Raw genomic sequence first — 21,785 nt, forward strand, 5'->3', positions numbered from 1 at the left:
ATATTCATAACTGGATGTGTAACAAGAAAGCATATTATCCGAATCTGAAGCCATTGTTTGGATTCACAAGCAATGCAAGACGTCTTGGCGTGAAGTCATTTTTATTTGCATTTGAATAAAAAGTGACATCGGCTGTCCTTTAATACACAGTATGGAATGTTAATAATTTTCAAAATCATCGCGCTTCAGCAGACAAAACAAGAAACATTGTTGCAAAAAACGATTGCATTCATATACAGTACAGTGGGCATGTACATAACACAACAGGGAAACTGCAACGCTTACATCTTACTGTATTATGTATACAATTTAAAAAAGTCATCAATCTTCTTCTGCTTCCCATTTTTACCTTTTAACACAAACACTTCAATCTCGTCTGCTACACACGAGCTAGCGTCTGAAAATGAAAATGGCTCTGCTACACGGGTGCTGGGCACGTAACCAAGTCACCTGACCAAGTCGACCAATGGCGCGACTGATGGCGTGACACGTGACAAAGTCACACGGCCAAGTCGACCAATGGCGCGACCGATGGCGGCTCACGTAACAAGACACGTGACCAAGTTGACCAATGGCGCGACGGATATATCGATATAAACAACAAAAATGGCCGGCGGGGGATGAAAAGGAGCCCCGTAATAACCGGATTATCGTAATAACCGGGTATCGTACTAAACGGTACTAATTATACATAAAAAGACTAGAAATGTGCAAGGGAAATGAAAATAGTATCGTAATAAGCGGTACTATCGATATAACCGATATCGATATAACGAGACTTTACTGTATATATATATATATATATATATATATATATATATATATATATATATATATATATATATATATATATATATAACAGTATGTAACAGAGTTGTGCACTTAGATTATTAAATTATGAAGGAAGTGACGCAACGGCGCACAGTGTGGTACCATGTCCCGCCCATAGTTTCCAGAAAATCTGGAGGAGATTAATGGCGAGTCGCAATTTTCTGATGGTCTCGATTAACGCGCATTTTCATGACAATATCTTATTTTGTTTCCCCTTTTGTACTGTCTAGTGTTATCTCATTAGTTCCCTTATTCATTTCGAGTCCAGATTACTTTTTGTGTCATTATTTACCTCACGTTTTGTCGAGTGGAACTTTGAAGCACATGTGCTTCATAGTGCTTTTATGTTGCGCAGTTAAAAGACGAAACCCATGCGACTTCACCCATCCCTTCTACCATACTGTGTTGCAGGTAATAATTGCTTCATTTCGTTTTTATTGTACAATATTTAGTTTCTTGTGTCGTGTTTCATTTGCCCGTGAATGTTCATGGCGGGATGAACTCTGCGCCCTTGCAAGCGCTCCGCGTGTTCTGCCGAGTCTCCGCGTATGATGCGTTCAGGGACATCATGTAAATAACAGAGAACTTGTGTTGTATTCTCTTTTTCTGCAAATAACCCCTATACCAGGGGTCGGGAACCTTTTTGACTAAGAGAGCCCTAAAACTAAAATATTTAGAAATGTTTTTCAGCGAGAGCCACACGCACGCCCGTGCGCACAGACAAACGCTTGCGTGCGCGCGCACACACACACACGCACGCGCGGCCACTTTTCAACGAAATATCAGAATGTATTATTTATAATAACTTTGTGATAGTACTCACCGTTAACATGGATGGTTTTCCGTTCCTCGTGTTTGGTAAAAATCCAGGAAAACAATCGGAATGAAATTCAATTTGCCGGTCCAGAGGCGAAGTTACTGCTAGGTAGCCTGCACACGACTCATAAGCTTCCACACTTGCTATCTGCAATCTACTTCTCGCAGAAGTATGTTGATGCTAACGTTAACATGGGGCTTGTTAAAATGTCACTGACATTTGACTGTTTCATCGATGGCATTGTTTCATTGCAAATTAGAATCAGAACATTTTCTCTCCTCTAATGCTCCGGTGCATTCACGCTGAAGTGCACAAGTTGGGCTCATTTAAAGGGGCGTTTACCTATTTCAACATGACGGCCACTATCATCCAATCAACATGGCGCTTTCGGCCATTCTGGGTCAGTGTCATCCAATCAAAATTGCGCTTTCCGCCAACTGCAGCCCCAACGGGAAATGAACGACGAAAAAAACGACAATATGTATTATAATATGTAATATTTATCGGCGAGCCATATGCAATCATCAAAAGAGCCATATATGGCTCGCGAGCCATAGGTTCCCGACCCCTGCCCTATACGATCACATGTTGTTCATTCTGTTTTGTTATCTACAATGTTTTGCATATTGAGAACAATCTGGAGGAGATTTATGTTAATCACAAGATGAAACCCATGCGACTTCACCCAATCCTTCTGCCATACTGTGTTGCAGAAATAAAAGAAATAAAAAGACACATCCACGCGTCTGGTCTCATTAATACGGCAGCATCGTGGGGATGAAGACAGTCACTATATATATATATATATATATATATATATATATATATATATATATATATATATATATATATATATATATATATATATATATATATATATATATATATATGACATATATGTATGTACGACATATATGTATGTACGACATATATACATATATATATATGTATGTCGGGTGAATATTTTGTAGAATTTACAAATGTAATTCTCAATTTTTGTAGCAAATGAAGAGTTTATTTGGAACAGGCGACGGTACGCCTAAAGAGTTTGATGTTTCTCTTCATTTGTAAGTAGGTTCGTTGTCAGATCCCCCAGGCAGGTGATGCGCAGAGCTTGATTGCGGCGTGGAGTCGAGCTAGTCGCTTTGAGGCTGTGAGTCCGAGATGAGATCTCTCTGTCCCGCGACAGCTCCTTTTATACCATTTTCAAGCATGTGCTATGCGTCAGGCTGAGACGCACATCAAGGAGATCAAGGAATTGAAAGACATGAAAGGGTTGAAAGGCGCACTTCAAAATCATACACACGTGTGACGCCACACGCCCATCACTATGTCAACGCGGAAGCAGATGAAGTGCCACGGGGAGCGGAGGGAGGGTGCAGGCAGAAGAGAGGAGCGAGGCGGGGGGTGGGCCAGCGGGTTGCACAGCCGCACCAAAACCTTATAGGACGCGTAGCGTAACGAGACACCGAGAGGAGCGCAACGACCAGAAAAGGTCAAAAAAAGGGCGAAAGGGAGCCGGGAGAGGACATCATGGCGCTCATCCCGTCGCAGGTTCTCCGCGTCGCGATCCTGCTGTCGTACTTCTCCATCCTGTGTCACTACAAAGCTCTGGACATGCCGGCGCACCAGACATACGGAGGCTGCTGGAAGTTCCTCACCTTTATCGACCTGGTGAGCGTCCCCTCGCATCGCTTAGCTTCGGCTCGACTCTGCTTTGATCGGATTTATCATCCTTGGTGACGGCTCGCTTAGCTTCATTTTCAAAGGCGCGTTTGCTTATTTGTTTGGCATTTGCGACTCAGAAAAAAACCGACCTAAACCAAATTATTTGGTTGTTACCCAAGAGGTTCTGCTTTGGTCAGCCCAACAGGAGCGGCATAAACGAGTCGCCTCCTATGCTAGCCACCTTACACGAGAACTAACATGTTAGCCAAATTGCTAGTCTGCGTCTACGCTTTATTTTCTCTCCCGTGATATCTTCTCATTCTATCCGATCTTACTCCTCTTTTAATTTTAAACCATCTACTGTGTCGTTCTATTTCAGTTTCCTTCTCCACCCAGCCGCTTTTCTCATAATGGGGGCGGAGGAATGGATAAAAAGAGAGTCAAATCCGTGAATGAAATTGTCAAAGCAGCAGTAGGGTGGATCCTGACCCACATTCCTTCCTTTAGCACCTGTTGAGTTGTAACATAATTTGTAAAATGGCTTCAAATGACTTCTACTGAGCATATTTTACAAATATTCCACCGCATATAGCTATATTTTACGTTTTAAGATTAGCGCTGAATATTCAGAAAGTCCTGTTTTTGAGTTGGTGACGAGTCCTCACCCTACGTCACTGAAGGATAGCCCATGAACGAAAAAAAGGACACTATGTAGCAGTCCTTCCATCACGTCAATACATTTTGCTGTACTCGTTTGGTCTGAAAACGCAGTGTTGCACCAAAAAGAGGCAGAAGAGGGCGAGAAGGCTCCATGTAAGGAATTTATCAGCCTGTGGAAACTGGCTGATTATTTCCTCACATGGAGCTTGGTCGCCATTTCTGCCTCTTTTTTGGTGATACATTTCCCCCCAATGTTGCCTCAAAATGGCTCAAATAAATTCTTTAATCGATTGCAAACATGTATGCTTTCTTTCCTCTTCAGAACTATTTGAATCATATTCATAACTGGATGTGTAACAAGAAAGCATATTCTCCGAATCTGAAGCCATTGTCTTGATTCTCGAGCAATGCAAGACGTCTTGGCGTGACGTCACGAACTGGGGGCGGGACTTTCTGAAAATGCCCAATTCGCAGCTCAATTTTTTGCAGATTTTGGACACTTTAAGTCATTTTTATTGGTGTTTTGCATTTGACTAAAAATATCATACTGCATGTTTTGGATATTTTAGATGCTATAAAACGTTTTTCTAATGTCAGTTATGAAACAAAAAAGTGATGTCGGTTGGGCTTTAAATCTATATTTCAAAAAGGTAAAGTGTTTGTGACCAGTGGCTTTTAGCGTCTATGCTGCACCTGCACGAGACAGCCACCTCGCCAAAAATGATTAACCTTAAAGGACAACCGACGTCTCCGGACAATTTGTCGATAATTTGTAAAATGGCTTGAAATGACTTCTACTGAGCATATTTTTAATAAGATTCCACCGCATATAGCTATATTTTACGTTTTAAGACTCGCGCTGAATATTCAGGAAGTCTTGTTTTTGAGTTGGTGACGAGTCCGTATGTGACGTCACTAAAGGAACGCCCCTGACTGAAAAAAAGACATATTGTAGCAGTCCTTCCATCACGTCAATGTATTTTGCTGTACAGTGGTACCTCGGTTCTCGAACGCCTCACAGTTCGAACAAATCGGAGTTCGAACAAAATATTTGAGATATTCTTGCTTCGTAGTTCGAACACCAATCGGTGTTCGGACGCCAATACCACGCGTGAGTGCGTACGCGAGGGTGCTGAGCGGCGTACGGGTGTATCGCTCTCTCCGTGACCAACTGTTGTCGCTTGCGGACGTGCTGCGTTTTGCTCTAACGTTTAATATAGGTATACGAAGAGTTTTAGCCCCTAATTATGCCTCCAAAGAAAGTAAGTGCTGCTAAAAGTGACAAAAGAAAAGTAGTGCGTACAACTATTGCATTTAAGAAAGAAATAATCGCAAAATATGAAGGAGGTGTACAAGTGTCTGATCTGGCTAGGGAATACAGCATGGCGAAATCTACAATCAGTACGATATTAAAGAATATGGAGGCTGTGAAATCTAGTGATGTGGCTGTGGGAGTGAGAGCAAGTGTCATTTGATAGATATTTTAAGAGAAAAGAACATCCTGGGCCGAGTCATCCGTAGGGGTCACGTTCCGAGCGAGAGTGACGGCAGCTGACTCGTCGGAACGTAGTAGAATGTTTGGGATCCCAAAGCTGGCGGCAGAGATGTACTACCCAAGCAGGATGTTTATTCACAAATAAAAGAAAACACAGCGAGTAAGAAGGCAGGGGGTGATCCGACCCGCTTACTACGCCAAAAAGCAAATGGCACACGAGGGTGCAAAATTACGCAATCCCGGAAGATAAATTAAATTAACGGGACGCAGGGAAAATACCTCGGACCGGATACACTCTCGCATCGAAGGAAGAGTCCAGGTACGGTGGCGAGTTGAGTCAATCATCCGGCATTGGCGAGGTGATCGCGAACCGTGTAAATGCCCCGTGTCCGTGATTAGAGAATTGACAGTAGGTGGAGAACGGCCGGGAGGGCAGCCATCCCCCCGCGCTGTCAACTCGCAAGTGACAGGAGCAAAGAGATGGTTTCGGTGTTCGAACAAATCGCTTTTCGAACAGGGTCCTGGAACGAATTATGGTCGAGAACCGAGGTATCACTGTACTTGGTCTGACAACCTCGTGTTGCACCCAAAAGCCGCCAGAAGAGGGCGTCCAAACTCCATATAAGGAATTTATCAGCCTGTGGAAACGGAGGTGGCCACAGGAGGTCGCCATTTTGTGCCTTTTTTTTTGGGTGAAACATTTCCCCCCAACGTTGCCTCAAAATGGCACTAAATAAATCGATTGCTTTCCTCTTCAGAACTATTTGAATCATATTCATAACTGGATGTGTAACAAGAAAGCATATTATCCGAATCTGAAGCCATCGTTTTGATTCTCCAGCAATGCAAGACGTCTTGGGGTGACGTCACGAACTGGGGGCGGGACTTTCTGAAAATGCCCAATTCGCAGCTCAATTTTTTGCAGATTTTGGACACTAAGTCATTTTTATTGGTGTTTTGCACTTGAATAAATATATCATACTGCATGTTTTGGGTATTTTAGATGCTATAAAACGTTTTTCTGATGTCAGTTAAAAAAACAAAAAAGTGACGTCGGTTGTCCTTTAAATATGATCTAAAGTGGCAGTATGGCGCAAAACCATCGCTAAATGGTACAAAATGGTGAAAAGTCCAAATAAAGAAGAGCATTATCGTAACTGTTGTTAACATATCAAAAGAAAAAAAGAATGTATTCCCCATAGCTTTCAGTCATCAGTCCCATTTTCCCCAAAATGACCAATATGCTCCAATTTCTGGCAAGGCTGATAAACTTCAGAGCACATGTTTGAGTGATGTTTAATTGGATTAAGTGTGTGACGGCAGAATGAGGAGTGTGAATAAACACAGCTTCCTTTTTCCAATTCCCTGCGAAAACAATGTTTACTCTCACACAGACAGAGCGTAGAAAAACAAGCGAGTGCACAGGAACAAGAGGTTGATTGTTTTTTTTTTCATCTTCACCGGGCCTCCCGACGACGTTTCCCCGATTGGCCACGCTAAGCTAATGTCTGGATGACTGAATTTCATTGTTGAGTAATGTTGATATTGCTTGGCAAACCTAAAAAAATCCTGTCATCCTTTTTTTTTCTCAGGAGCCGAAAAATAAGATTCTACCCACAGTATGTGTTACGGTGAAAATTGGAAGTTAGGGGGAAAAAAGAGGCAGTTTAAGAAATTTTGGCATGAAAAGACCCTTCTCAGTTTTGTTTTTAATTGTACAGTGATACCTCGGTTTATGAACCCCTCGGCTTACGAACATTTCGGTTTACATTTATGAAAATTTTACCTTAGCATACGAACTATTTTTCGGGATACACACGGAGCTGCCACAATGAGTGATGTGTCGTTCGAGCCTGTTCTCCTAACGAGAAAATGGTGGCCGACTGTTTTGTCCTCTATTCCCCGCCCCCAGTCTTTGGTTAAAGCCACGTGATTGGTCAAGAACGGAGCAGTGACGGGAGGGGTTAAACATTAGAGGCAGGCAGACGACAGAGAGAGAGTGAGAAAACACACACACACGAAAGGGAGACGACAGAGCTTGAAAAAAACAAAACAAATGGTGAGAAAATGAATAGAAAACAGTGAAATTTAGACTTGTTTCAACTTTGATAGTTCAAAAGCTATCAACCCAGCTAAACAGAACATGAGGAACTAGGTAAAATTATCGCAAAGAAAGCACGGCAACTTCAATCGGATATCGTCAAGAGGCAACCTGGAAGTTCGTCATCCATTGATGATTTGAAGGCTAGCCACGGATGGTTCGAGAACTTTAAGCGTCGTACAGGGATTCATAGTGTCATTCGTCATGGTGAGGCAGCCAGTTTTGACGATAAAGCTGCCAAAGCTTAAAAGGAATCATTCAAGATGGCCACTCCATTCAATCAAGCCATCAACGACCATCGCAAATGTAAATAAAACAACTTTATCATACAGTACAGTTTATTTCTTTAATTACAATACCATATCACATTATTATACATAAAATAAGGTATATTTTGTGTAGTTTTGAGGCTAGAAAATTATAAAGTAGAAAATTATGTTTTATGGGGACCTGGGAACAGATTATTCTCATTTTAATGGTTTCCTATGGGAAATTAATGTTTGGGATACACACTTTTCGCCTTACACACTCTGTGTTGGAACCAATTAAGTTCATAAGCCAAGGTATCACTGTACTTCAAACACACCCAGTTGACAAAAAAAAAACCAAAACGTTCCGAAAATTGTAAGCGGCAACTGCTCTGTTTACAGATTCCATCCTCTGCAGTTTTTTCAAAATACAATAATTTCAATGTAATTAATTTTAAGGTTATATTATCATTTGTGTTTGATATTATGTCTAAGTTTTCATGGATATATATATATATATATATATATATATATATATATATATATATATATATATATATATATATATATATATATATATATATATAGGTGAACTAATCGACAGCTAATTAGTAATCAAATTAATCAACTATTCTAATGACCAGCTAATCATACAGCTTCCGTTGCCTAACTATAATTGGCGAGTTTAATCAAATTAAGAAATTTGCTGTCAAGTAGAACTATGAGGCTGCAACATTCATGCATGACTCGACTATCGAGTTTCAAATCCTCACCTCACAAACTGAGTCTCACCTTGATCATCAAAGTGCACCTTGAGGCACAACTACCTTGCATGCCACTAAAAGATTCCATTTCAAGGAGCGCTGAGTTCGCCAAGTAGCAGGGAGGGAGGAGTCACGTTGTCTCGTTTTCAATCAATAAATGTTGAAACGCACTTGCAAGCAATCAGATCCACTGGGTTAAAAACAACAATTAAATTGATTGCAGGCTTTGTTCTATTCAACTGGTACCCCGACTTACAGGTATTTCCGGTTATGAGCCTTGCTACATGTCACAAGTAAGCTTCAGATGGGGAGGATAAATGTTGCAATCGACTGAGAGAAAACAGAGTTCCCTATACGGCAAGCTGATAGACACCCGTACAATCATGTCTTCTGTCCGAATGCAAGGAGCAACCCCACAGAAAGAAAGAACATACTCTCTTCTTTCGTCAGAACATAAAACTTATTTTTCCTGTGACTGTCAGTTCTATCGTAATCAGAGGCAAACAGAAGTTACCTTGACCCAAAACATCAATTTCTGATCAAAAAGGAGAAGAAAATCAGCATTTTGAGGAAAAAAAAGTCAAGCGAAACTTGATACAAATACAGTGATACCTTGGCTTACGAACTTAAATGGTTCCCAGGCAGAGTGTGTAAGGCGAAAAGTGTGTATCCCAAAAAATAATTTCCCGTAGGAAACCATTAAAATGAGAATAATCGGTTCCCATGTCCCCATAAAACAATTTTGTACTTTCTAATTTTCTAAGCCTTAAAACGATACAAAATATACCTTATTTCATGTATAATAAATGTGCTATGGTATTATAATTAAAGAAATAAACTGTACTATATAATAAAATCATTTTATTTACCTTAGTGATGGTCGTTGGCTTGATGGAATGGAGTGGCCGGTTTCATCAGCATTAAACACTTGATGAGGAACGTAGCCTTCTTCCTTCACCATCTTGAGGAATGATCCCTTGGAGGTGCTTTCTCAGCGATAATTTGACCTTTTTCCTTTTTTAGCTGGGTTGATAGCTTTTTGCATCAAGTGTACAGATGGCTTGTATGGGTTATTTGTGTAGCCTGATTTATGGGATATTTTAAACTTGCAGTCTACACTCTGCCTTCAACCTATCAATAAAGTTGAAATGAGTCAAAATTTTACAGTTTTCTATCCATTTTCTCACTCCCTCCGTCGTCTGCCTATCTATAATTATTTGCAGCTGTGTTTCTGTACACCCTCCCTCCTCACTGCTGCGTTCTTGACCAATCACGTGCGGCTTTAATCTCTTTATTTGCAGTTCTATTTCTGTAACACCCCCCCAACCCCACTGCTGCGTTCTTGAGAAATTACATGAGGGTTTAACTGAAGACTCGGGGGCGGGGGATAGAGGACAAAAAATAGTCCGCTGCCATTTCCTTGTTAGGAGAACGGGCTCGTTCGCGAACGACACATCACTCATTCTGGCGCTCCGTGTGTATCCCAAAAAATAGTTCGTACGGCAAGATTAAAATCTCATGAATTTAACGTTTGTAACCCGAAAACTTCGTTAGCCAAGGCGTTCGTAAGCCGACATATCACTGTACTGTATTTGCAATTTTTAAGTTGACAGTCAAAATTGAGAAATTCTGCCTCTAGATGGCAGCAGAGAACACGGCAGCCGGGCACCCTCATTGTCTGACTCCCACATCACTCACCAGTCCAGGCCCCGCCTTTTAAAGCCACACACTCAAAGTCACAAATACTACAGTCAAACATGAGGCTCGGTACCTTATAATCAAAATTGCATTTTCCCCCAATTCCTCAGGTAATAGATTCTAAATATTGCTACACAAGTATCAATACACCCTGCGCATTATTGACACTGAAGTTAATATATGAGTCTTGTGAATTGTCTGAAATTTGTGAACGTTATATTACAGGTGATCCAGGCGGTGTTCTTTGCCGTGTGCGTGCTGATTGACGTTTCCAGTCTGCTGACCAGAGCAGGCGAAAACCGGGAGCAGGAGAAGCAACTGAGGAAGTTGATTGACCTGAGGGATTGGATGTTGGCTGTCCTAGCCTTCCCCTTTGGCGCGGTGAGCAGGTGGACACGCACACAAATGCAGAAGTGGTGACAAATGTGTCACAATTGGGGTAAATGATACAATGGCAGTCTTTGTATGAGCCAGTTGAAGAAAAATATGGAGTTGAAGAACAAAATGTAGTATATTCCACATAATCGCAGATGTCAAATTGCATCTCAGGAAATACGATGATTTGCCGAGTAGGAAGTGTGACTTCCATTGTACTTTTTGGAGTCAAAAGCACAGACTTATCATATTTACTGGATTCAGAACTCACCTCTTGAATGAACCAGCACAAGCCTGTTGGTTTTGAATTGTAATTGTTCTGAAAGCACTATATGCATAAAGATCTGAGAGATCTCTGTCTGACAAATTTGACAAAATTTGTCAGACAGAGAAATTTGACAAAATTTGTCAGACAGAGATCTCTCAGAGACAGAAAAGGCGGTACTTACCAAAGGTTTAAATTTCTCAGTGACTCCTAAAACTATACCTACAATAGATTATATCACAGCTACTGAATCGGCTATTAAAAATAACAAACTTTCGTATGCAGAGGCAGATGATCTACGCATTAAAATATCAGCTCTTCTCAGTAGTGCCAAACTTCCTCCGTCCAACATAACATTAGAAGAGAGAAAGGCGTTAACTACTCTACAAAAAGACAAAAATATTACTATTTTGCCAGCAGACAAGGGCAGATGCACAGTGCTGCTCAACACATTGGATTATGAAGACAAATTAAATAGGTTAATCAGTGATTCTAACACGTATGAGCAACTAAAAAGGGACCCTTCCAATAGATACAAGAAAGAAATGATTGACTGTCTCCAAAAGCTAGAGAAAGGAAAACATATAGACAAACAGATGTATTTTAGATTATACCCGGGAGAGGCCACGCCATGTATCTATGGCCTGCCAAAAATACATAAAGAAGGGTTCCCCCTCCGACCCATTGTTTGTAGCATTGACTCCTCTACATACAATGTAGCCAAATATTTAAAAACTATTTTAGCTCCGTTGGTTGGTAACACAGAATACCACGTAGAGAACACCACAGGGTTTGTAGAGAGGATCAAAGACCTCATATTGGAACCTGAGGAAACTTTGGCATCATACGATGTGACTTCTCTCTTTACATCTGTCCCAACCCCAGCAGCAGTCTCAGTGGTGAGGACGAGGCTGCTGGCGGATGTTTCTCTGCATGAAAGAACCAAACTGAAACCGGATCACATCTGCCAATTATTAGAAATCTGCCTTAATACTACGTATTTTCAATTTCGGGAAAAAATTTATAAACAAATCCATGGTTGTGCTATGGGCTCACCAGTTTCACCCATAGTGGCTAATCTTTACATGGAAGAGATGGAGAAACAGGCCCTCACATCCTTCCCAGGGACAAAACCTAGACACTGGTTTAGATATGTGGACGATACTTTTGTCATAATTAAGAAAGAAGAAATTCAATCCTTCACAGATCATCTCAACTCTGTAGACTTCAACATTAAATTTACTCGTGAGGACATTCAAGAGAACCAACTAGCCTTCTTGGATTGTAAAGTAATTATAAAAGAGGACAGAGCGCTAAAAACAGAAGTCTTTAGGAAGGCTACGCACACTGACCAATACTTACTTTTTGACTCTAACCACCCTTTACAACATAAACTAGGAGTTATCAGAACCCTCCAGCATAGGGCTAAACTAATACCAACTAGCACTGAAGGTAGAGAAAAGGAGTCAAAACATATCAGGAGAGCACTCACTAACTGTGGGTACCCTCAGTGGTCATTCAACAAATGTCAGAAAGAAAGAATAGCGAACGAAACCAATAATTCTCAAGATTCTAAAAGGAGAGGAGTAGCAGTACCGTACATTGCAGGAGTTTCTGAAAAATTACAAAGAGTCCTTTGGCAACATAAAATTCCTACTTATTTCAAACCGATAAACACGTTAAGGCAAAAATTAGTGCATCCAAAAGATAGGCTACCAAATGAAAAACAAAGTAATGTAGTTTATTCCATACATTGTAAGAATGAAAATTGCAAAGAGCAGTACATTGGGGAGACTCAACAAATTCTCAAAAAAAGACTTTATCAACATCGCAGGGATAATACTAGTGGGCCTCAATCGGCAGTACATTTGCACCTAAAAGCTACTAACCACTCATTTGACGACAATGAGGTTAAAATCTTAGCGAAAGAACATAGATGGTTTGAAAGGGGGGTAAAAGAGGCGATTCTTATAAAACAACAAAATCCTTCATTAAACCGGTCTGGTGGTGTGAGGTTCAATTTGGATCGTTCATACAATAGCCTGCTCAGGCAAAACAGGTTAGGCAACTTTCGCAATGCTGATGAGGGTCGTTATGCTGATGAGGTGATACCGGGGGGAGTGGGGGTAATAGGCCAATCGTTAGTCAGGAATGTAGGAACAATCAGTGGGGCCACAGGGGGGGGTCCCGCGCCCCCCCCCCAACCTGAGAGTAGGGACCTATCATAGCTGTGTACGGCGCCACCAGGTCTGGACATTAGGGATATATAAATGGGGCCGATACGACCACTCAGACTTTAGTTCGCTGACGAAGCCTCTTGGATAGGAGGCGAAACGTCCGAAACCTTCACTTTTGTACAGATGACGGCTGAAGAAACCTTCTCATCGATGGACCACTCCTGTACGACTGAGAGCTTACACAGACATTTTGTATGAATGTATGTTCAAGTCAAACACTAAACGGGGAAGTAGAAAACACAGACGCTCTAACAGTCGTAAATTGACACCGACTGTAGTCCGACAACATATATCCTTGGGTCTTCAGTAAGGCATTACTGAAACTGCTGGCACGGAATTACCGAATTATGTTCAATAATTCAGCCATTACTTTTTGTTTTGCATCGCGTCAACTGGGAAGAGGGATTTCCTCCCAGCCCACAAACTACGCAGCCAATCACACGCAAACTCGGCTGGAAAAAGCGCGCAATACAAAATCTATCTTCCAGCATTTCTGTAATTTATTAGACATACACGTCTGCTGACAGGCTCCTTTTCTGTGTTTGCAGTTTGTGGTGTTCACCTTCTGGAGTTTGTACCTTTATGACAGAGAGCTGGTCTACCCCAAACTGCTGGACAACTTCATCCCTCAGTGGCTCAATCATGGCATGGTAAGTTTGGATTGTGGGGCGCCGCAAAGGTTGAAAATCTACGTATGATAGACAAAAGAGAACATGAAAATAAAACAGATTACAGTCACTGATAAATTTCATCAGAATTAAATCCTTTGAGGGCGACCCGGTGGTTGGTGTGTCAACCTGACAGTGGAGAGATTGTGGGTTCGATCATCGCTCCGGGCTCCCTGTGTGGAGTTTGCATGTTCTCCTCGGACCCACGTGGGTTTTGTCCGGGTCCTCCGGTTTCCTGCCACATTCCAAAAACTTGCATGGCAGGCTGATTAACTCATTCACTGCCATTCGGGAATTGAAATTATGACGTAGAGCACCATTCCCGAATTAGTTTGGGTTTTGTTTTGTCATGCTTGGGTGATGATAAAGCGCTGGCTATTGTCAAGGTTTTGCGAGGTGGTGATGGCGGGTTCGGATCCCAAAAAGCAGGCAGGAGGGAGCAGGAGGTTGTTTGACAAATTATGTTAAAATAAAGGTCAGCCGGAACAAAATGTAAAACATCAAAATGATCTGAATGGAAAAAAATACAAAGTATCAAAAGAAGACCAAAAGTAAAAGCCCGCCAAGGTTAAACAAACACGTACACGATGCATGCTGCAACCAAGTAGCAAACAAACAATGAATCGGCCCCGGATGATCGTGCCAGGTGTCCTTTTAAGTGTCATTGATTATAACGACCAGCACCTGCGAGGCTGCCGGCCGGGCTGACGTCGGTACCCGCTGGTCGCCAATCTGATCGGGACGACAGGTGCAGGCGGGGCCGACAGCGCCCCCCGTTGGTCGCCAACCAGATCATGACAGTACTCCCCCCTTCAAGGGGCTGCTTCCAGAAGTCCCAACAGTCTCCCAAAAGGTCCACTCGCCAGGGAACGGTCGGTGGAGAGGGCAACCGCTGCCTCTCCAGCATACGACGGGCGGCGGCCTGATGGGAACGGGACTCGGCCTGGGGTGGACGAAGACGCGGCACGGATCGTCGTGGGCGTGGGTGCGATCCCTCTCGCACGTTCACGCGACGGCGCATGGCTCTGCGTGGACGTCGAACTGCCAGGCGCAGAATGGCACCCCGTACGGCCGTATGGGACCAGGTCTCGGCCGGACGCCGACGTGAGCGTGAATTGCCCGGCTCCGTGGGAACGAGACCAGTCCAGAGCCGCTCCGGGATCCAGCGGTGAGTGGGGTCTCGGACTGACATTGACGCGGACGTTGCACGGCTCGTCGTGGATGAGACTCAATTCGTCATGCACGACGACAGCGTGGCTGGACGTGGGCGTGCAATGCCAGTCACCCAGGGTCACCCTGGACGGCCACCTGGAAGGAGGTCTCGGCCGGACGTTTACGTGGACGTTGCGGCTCGTCGAGTGACGCGATTCAAACGCGACGAGGCTTGCGCTAACGTGGACGTAACATTGCCAGGCACAGGGTGGAAATGAGACGGGTCCGATGTACCTGCGGGATCCGATAGTTGGCCGATTCATTGTTTGTTTGCTGCTTGGTTGCAGCATGCATCGTGTACGTGTTTGTTTAACCTTGGCGGGCTTTTACTTTTGGTCTTCTTTTGCTACTTTGTATTATTTCCATTCAGATCATTTTGATGTTTTACATTTTGTTCCTGCTGACTTTACTTTAATACAATTTGTCAAACAACCTCCTGCTCCCTCCTGCCTGCTTTTTGGGATCCGAACCCGCCATCACCACCTCGCAAACCGTGACAGCTATGGTCTCTGGCAATGTTTTTTGTTTTCCACAAGGGGGCAGCATGTCCCTTTTTTCCATGTTAGCGCTTTGTTCCAGCTTCAGCTGTTGTTAAAGCCCGATATAAACCAATTTGTATGTGTTGCATTATATTTTGGACGGCCGCCCTCATTTCAATCTCATATAACTCCAGATCAATATAATTTGAGAATAACTCTTTTTTTTTTTTTCTGATGAAAGAAAAGAATCCAAGGTTTCCTACGCTGCATTGAATGTTTATGTAGTCCTACAACTCAATATTCTGTGGGTCTTGGAATTCAAGTGATAATGACAAAAACCCTGGCACTGGAGTGGACACATTTTTGCACACATCGTCTGGTAGTGAATGAATTAAACACTCTAAATTATAATAATAATAATAATAATACATTTAATTTACAAGCGCCTTTCTGAACACTCAAGGACACTTTACAACAAAGACAACACACATTACATTATCCAGAGAGTGTGAGAGTGGATGGTTGTTGTCTCTATAAGCCCTGTGATTGGCTGGCAACCAGTTCAGGGTGTCCTCTTGCCTACTGCTCGAAGACAGTTGGAATATGCTCCGGCAACCCCTGCGTCCTGAGTGATGATAAAGTGGTTTGGATAATGAATGAATGAATGAATGACATCCGGCAATTTTCACTTCTCGCAATGATTTTGAAGCAGCAGACTGTGTGTGTGTGTGTGTGTGTGTGTGTGTGTGTGTGTGTGTGTGTGTGTGTGTGTGTGTGTGTGTGTGTGTGTGTGTGTGTGTGTGTGTGTGTGTGTGTGTGTGTGTGTGTGTGTGTGTGTGTGTGTGTGTGTGCGTGTGTGCGTGCATGTGTGTGCGTGCGTGTGTGTGCGTGCGTGTGCGCGCGTGCGTGTGTGAATGCAAGCATTGAAGGTGTCTTCTTGCTCTCCAAAAAATGATGCAAGAGACAAATGGTTGCTACGGTGGTCTCGCCAAAGACCAAAACAATCACCACCAACCTGCAAGTGTGTGTGTGTGTATTCTGCATGCATGCTTGTACGTGTGTGCGCGTCATGGCTCTGGTAGTAAATATTTAGCAGTATTCCATGGTATCGATGTGTCGTGTTTTTACTGGCTGCCGTGGCAACTGTGTGATTATTCCCATCGCTGGAGGGAGTGGTTGGGTAAGAAAGGAGAGAAAGGCACAACTCGAGTACAGTGATATCTTGGCTTACGAACTTAAATGGTTCCCAGGCAGAGTGTGTAAGGCGAAAAGTGTGTATCCCAAAAATTAATTTCCCATGGGAAACCATTAAAATGAGAAGAATCAGTTCCCAGGTCCCCATAAAACATAATTTTCTACTTTCTAATTTTCTAAGCCTTAAAACTACACAAAATATAACTTATTTTATGTATAATAAATGTACTATAATTAAAGAACTAAACTTTATTGTCTAATAAAGCCGTTTTATTTACCTTTGTGATTGTCCTTATTGGAATGGAGTGGCCAGTTTCATCAGCATTAAACACTTGATGAGGAACGTAACCTTCTTCTTTCTTTCTAATTTTAGCTTGTTCCTCATCAATTGTGTTCTGTTTCGCTGGGTTGATAGCTTTTTGCATCAAGTGTACAGATGGCTTTGTGCGGGTTATTTGTGGAGACTGATTGATCTGATTTGATCTGAACCTTGCAGTCTACACTCTGCCTTTGAACTATCAAAGTTGAAAGGAGTCCAACTTTCACTGTTTTCTATCCATTTTGTCACTCTCTCTCTGTTGTCTGCCTGTCTCTTTAATGTTTAAACCACCTCCCCTCACTGCTGCGTTCTTGGCCAATTACGTGGCTTTAACCGACGACTGGGGGCGGGAATAGAGGACCAAAACAAGCCGGCTGCCATTTTCTTGTTCGAACGCGCTTGTTCACGAATGCCACATCACTCATTGTGGCAGCTCCGTGTGTATCCCAAAAAATAGTTTCTATGCCAAGGTAAAAATTTCATAAATTTAACGTTCCTAAACCCAAAAGTTCGCAAGCCAAGGTGTTCATAAGTCGAGACATCACTGTAAAAGCAAAAAAATAAAAAGTAAAGAAAAATGTTCCTTTCATTATCAAATCGATGAGAAGGTTTCTTCAGCCGTCATCTGTACGACTGAGAGCTTACACAGACGTTTCATTATCAAATGTGCTTAAGGTCCCCAATGTGAACATCAAAACACCAAGGAAAGGACCCGTTGTAGCAGGAAGGGTTAAAAATGGCGGTGGATGTCAGTTATTGAGCATGAGCACGGCCACCCGCCTTCGAGCGCAAGCTAAGCTCCTGAAAGTCTGCGGCGAACTAAATGTCAACTAGAAAAACTTTCAAAATGTCGTTTTCACACGAGTTCGCTGAAAGTTTAATCCGGTTCAAATCTTAAGTAGAGCAACCGTGTCTCAATTAACGCCGCCATTCCTCCAATCATCAAACGGTCCTGTTTGTGAAGTTCACCAGTAATGATGACATTTCAGGTTGATAGAGAATAGACGGGATAGAAGTTATCATATTGAAATGTCACATGCTTAGAAGGCCCACAATGGAAGCATGGAAAATGTGGGCTGAATCTGAGGTGAACAGACACAACCTGTTAAACTGTCATCTTCATGTAGGAGATCTGGCCTTGGACTAATTTACGACTTAGTAAACTCCTTCACAGGAAGAGGCCATTAGCCAGGTTACAAACCTATCAGTTCATAAAAAGGACAACCAATTAAAATGTCTATGTCTGTTTTATAGTTGTGGGTGCTTGGGACATACAGGGACATGGTATTCAAATCAAGAAGACTATGTTTTACTAATACAGTGATACCTCAGCTTACGAACTTTATTGGTTCCCAGAAAATGTGTGTAAGGCGAAAAGTTCCTCTGCCAAACATTTATTTCCCATAAAAAATTATTAAAAATGAGAATAATCCATTTCCAAGTCCCCATAAAACATAGTTTTCTACGAAATAAGCTTTAAAGCTACACAAAATATAATTTATTTTATGTATAATAAATGTGCTATTGTATTGTAATTAAAGAAATAAACCGTACTGTGTAATAAAGTCGTTGTATTTACCTTTGTGATGGTCGTTGATGTAGTTGCCTCTTGATGATATCCGAGTGAAGTTGCCGTTCTTTCTCTGCGATAATACCCTCACTCACACAGTCCCCTGCAAGCTTTTTGTTCATCCAAATCAACAGATGTTTTTCAACCTCTTCTATTGACTGAGACCATTGCTTAGACAACACAGAAACACCCTTAGCCACACATAGCAATGGTCGACTTATCACACTGGTACTGGGACGCTAAGTCAAACAAACGCACACCTCGTTCGTGTTTTTCGATGATCTTCTTCTGCTCGACCGTAATTTTCTTTTGTGTCCTTTTCGGCTTAGCCTGTGGTGGTCTTTTTCGTTCCCATAATAGCAAAAGTACTACACTCGATATCAAACCATGTCTGCACTCAATGAAAGAGGGTGTGGAAAACGAGTCCGCTAGCCACCGTGGTGCTGTTCGACCATGTGGTTTGGTTTTCTTCCGTCGAAACTAGTCCGCCAGCCATTGCGGCACTGTTTCCCCAAAACTAGTTTGTATGCCAAGATTATATTCTCGCAATTTAATGCTCATAAGGTGAAAAGTTCATAAACTAAAGTGTTCGTAAGCTGAGGTATCACTGTATAGCACTTACATTTGCATATACTCTCAATAATATAAATAGCTTGGCAGAGGTCTGCAGAAGTTGGGCGTCGGTCATGAAAGGCTGCGTCCCCTGCCGGCAGTAAAAGATAATCTTCCTGTATTCAAGCCTTTGTTCAAAGTGTCCGACCAAACATCTCTGACACAGATCCATCTTGAAATGTCTGATTTCTTTCCTACCTTTCCAGCACACCACCGTGCTGCCGTTCATCGTCATCGAGATGCGCACCACCCGCCATCGCTATCCCAGTAGGTTGTGCGGCTTGGCGGCTGTCTGCTGCTTCGGCATGTGTTACATCCTATGGTGAGGTCGTTTTCAGCCATTTTCTGTTCATCCACACGATGGCTTGTGCTCGCCTCTTTATTTTGTGTGTGTGTGTGTGTGTGTGTGTGTGTGTGTGTGTGTGTGTGTGTGTGTGTGTGTGTGTGTGTGTGTGTGTGTGTGTGTGTGTGCGTGTGTGTGTGTGTGTGTGTGTGTGTGTGTGTGTGTGTGTGTGTGTGTGCAGGACTTGCTGGGTGCGCCATGTGACTGGTATGTGGGTGTACCCCGTCCTCGAACGCATCACGCCGTTCGCCCGCCTCCTCTTCTTCTCTGTTCTCTCCGGCGTCATTTGCGTCTTCTATGTGCTCGGGGAAATACTCAACAGCTACATTTGGGACCAGCCGCATACAGGTATACGCACACACGCACACACACACGCATGCACACAAATGGGACTACAGTGATACCTTGGCTTACGAACTTAATTGGTTCCCAGACAGTGTGTAAGGTGAAAAGTGTGTATCCCAAAAATAAAAGTCCCATAGTAAACCATTAAATGGAGAATAATCCGTTCCCATGTCCCCATCAAACATAAATTTCTACTTTCTAATTTTCTAAGCCTTAAAACTACACAAAATATACCTTATTTTATGTATAATAAATGTGTTATGGTATTATAATTAAAGAAATAAACTGTACTCTATAATAAAGTGGTTTTATTTACCTTTGCGATTGTCGTTAAGGGCTTGATGGAGTGGAGTGGCCGGTTTCCTCAGCATTAAACACTTGATGAAGAACGGTAACCTTCTTTCGCCATCCTGAGGAATGATACCTTGTAGGTGCTTTCTCTGTGATAATTGTATCTAGTTCCTCATCAATTGTGTTCTGTCTAGCTGGGTGGATAGCTTTTTGCATCAAGTGTACAGATGGCTTGTGTGGGTTGTTTGTAGAGCCTGATTGATGGGATATTTTAACCTTGCAATCCTTGCAAGCCTTTGAACTATCAGAGTTAAAACTCTCTCACTGTCGTCTGCCTGTCTCTTTAATGTTTAAACCACCTCCTCCCACTGCTGCGTTCTTGACCAATCACGTGGCTTTAACCAAAGACTGGGGGCGGGGAATAGAGGACAAAAAAAGCCGGCAGCCATTTTCTTTTTGGAAAACGGCTTCACTCTCTCTCTATCTGTAAACCCCACCCCCCTCATGCTGCATTCTTGACCAATCACGTGGCTTTAACCGAAGACTGGGGGCGGAGAATAGAGGAATAAAAACAGTCGGCTGCCATTTTGTTGTTAGAAGAAGTTCACGAACGACACATCACTCATTGAGGCAGCTCCGTGTGTATCCCGAAAAAAGTTCGTATGCCAAGGTAAAATTTTCAGAAATTTAACGTTCGTAAATCGAAAACTTCGTCAGCCAAAGGGTTCATAAACCGAGGTATCACTGCATACTAATGCACACACCAAAATTTCCTAAAAGTTTCTATTTCTCCACAGCCAAGGTCAAAGGTGAGTGAACATGAATTGTACATGGCAGTGGAGTCACACGCAGGTGAGGTCACATGTCAAGCTCCGCCCACCAAGACAATGATTGTGGAGTTGTGACCTTTGAACTCCATCCATCAGCACCGACGACCGAAAACGGGAACTGAGATGCACACTTTACCCCTTTTATGTTATGGCACAAAATGGGACAAAATGAAATGTCATAAATTTATATTTAGTCAAATATCATGGTAAAGGTCATAATAAATTGACCTTCTTGAAAGTATGAGGCATCATATATCAAATGACAGGTCTGTACGAGGGCGCCACAGATGTGACTTAGGTTTTGTCACAATGTCCTCACGTCTTAGTGGACTGATTCAAAAACCTCAACCAAGCCACGAGATCATATGTGACTCCTCCCAGGTCAGAATTCAATGTCAAGTGCGTGCTTGCACGTCATCCATCAATGTTGTTTTACTTTGTCCTCACTGAGGTCATGGATGACCCCGGTTGACTTTGAACAAGGAGCCAGATATACTCTGGACAGCCAATTGCAGAGCTACAGACAAACTGTTTAGTCTTCAATGAAGCTAGCATATATGGACAAGCATCTTGAATAATGGAGACAACATACAAACGCCACAGAGACAACAAGGACCAATGTGAGATTTAAACCCAGAATTTCTCAACTGTGAGACAGAGTCTGTATCCGCAAGCAAAGCACAATGACAACTCACATGAAACAGCGTGATAAAATTCCAGAGAATTCTGTCTTATTTTGCCAATCTACCCACAAATGGCATTT

The 21,785-nt window shown here is 42.5% G+C and overlaps 1 protein-coding gene across 2 annotated transcripts; it reads left to right on the top strand.

The window, feature by feature from the left end:
• The first annotated feature begins 2,730 nt into the window (after positions 1-2,730).
• Positions 2,731-21,660, top strand: aig1 (androgen induced 1). Of its 2 annotated transcripts, none has more exons than XM_089021980.1 (6): positions 2,731-3,322; positions 10,508-10,663; positions 13,708-13,809; positions 19,420-19,535; positions 19,738-19,904; positions 20,237-20,972. In XM_089021980.1, the coding sequence occupies exons 1-6, from the start codon at positions 3,182-3,184 to the stop codon at positions 20,281-20,283; spliced, it is 729 nt and encodes a 242-aa protein (XP_088878106.1). In that variant the 5' UTR covers positions 2,731-3,181; the 3' UTR covers positions 20,284-20,972. The 2 variants fall into 2 exon arrangements, with proteins under 2 accessions (XP_088878106.1, XP_088878107.1); XM_089021981.1 differs by lacking the exon at positions 20,237-20,972 and adding an exon at positions 20,990-21,660 and having other exon boundaries at positions 2,746-3,322.
• The last annotated feature ends 125 nt before the right edge of the window (positions 21,661-21,785 follow it).

Source organism: Hippocampus bargibanti, linkage group LG19 (assembly GCF_051943395.1).
Source record: "Hippocampus bargibanti isolate YZ-2025 linkage group LG19, ASM5194339v1, whole genome shotgun sequence".
Lineage (NCBI taxonomy): Eukaryota > Metazoa > Chordata > Actinopteri > Syngnathiformes > Syngnathidae > Hippocampus > Hippocampus bargibanti.

Excerpts from the sequence above, each read along its gene's own strand:
- aig1 (XM_089021980.1), top strand. The coding sequence starts at position 3,182 with ATGGCGCTCATCCCGTCGCAGGTTCTCCGCGTCGCGATCCTGCTGTCG. Across the intron at positions 3,323-10,507 it reads TCCTCACCTTTATCGACCTG|GTGATCCAGGCGGTGTTCTT; the intron begins GTGAGCGTCCCC and ends GTTATATTACAG. Across the intron at positions 19,905-20,236 it reads TTGGGACCAGCCGCATACAG|GGCTTGATGGAGTGGAGTGG; the intron begins GTATACGCACAC and ends ATTGTCGTTAAG.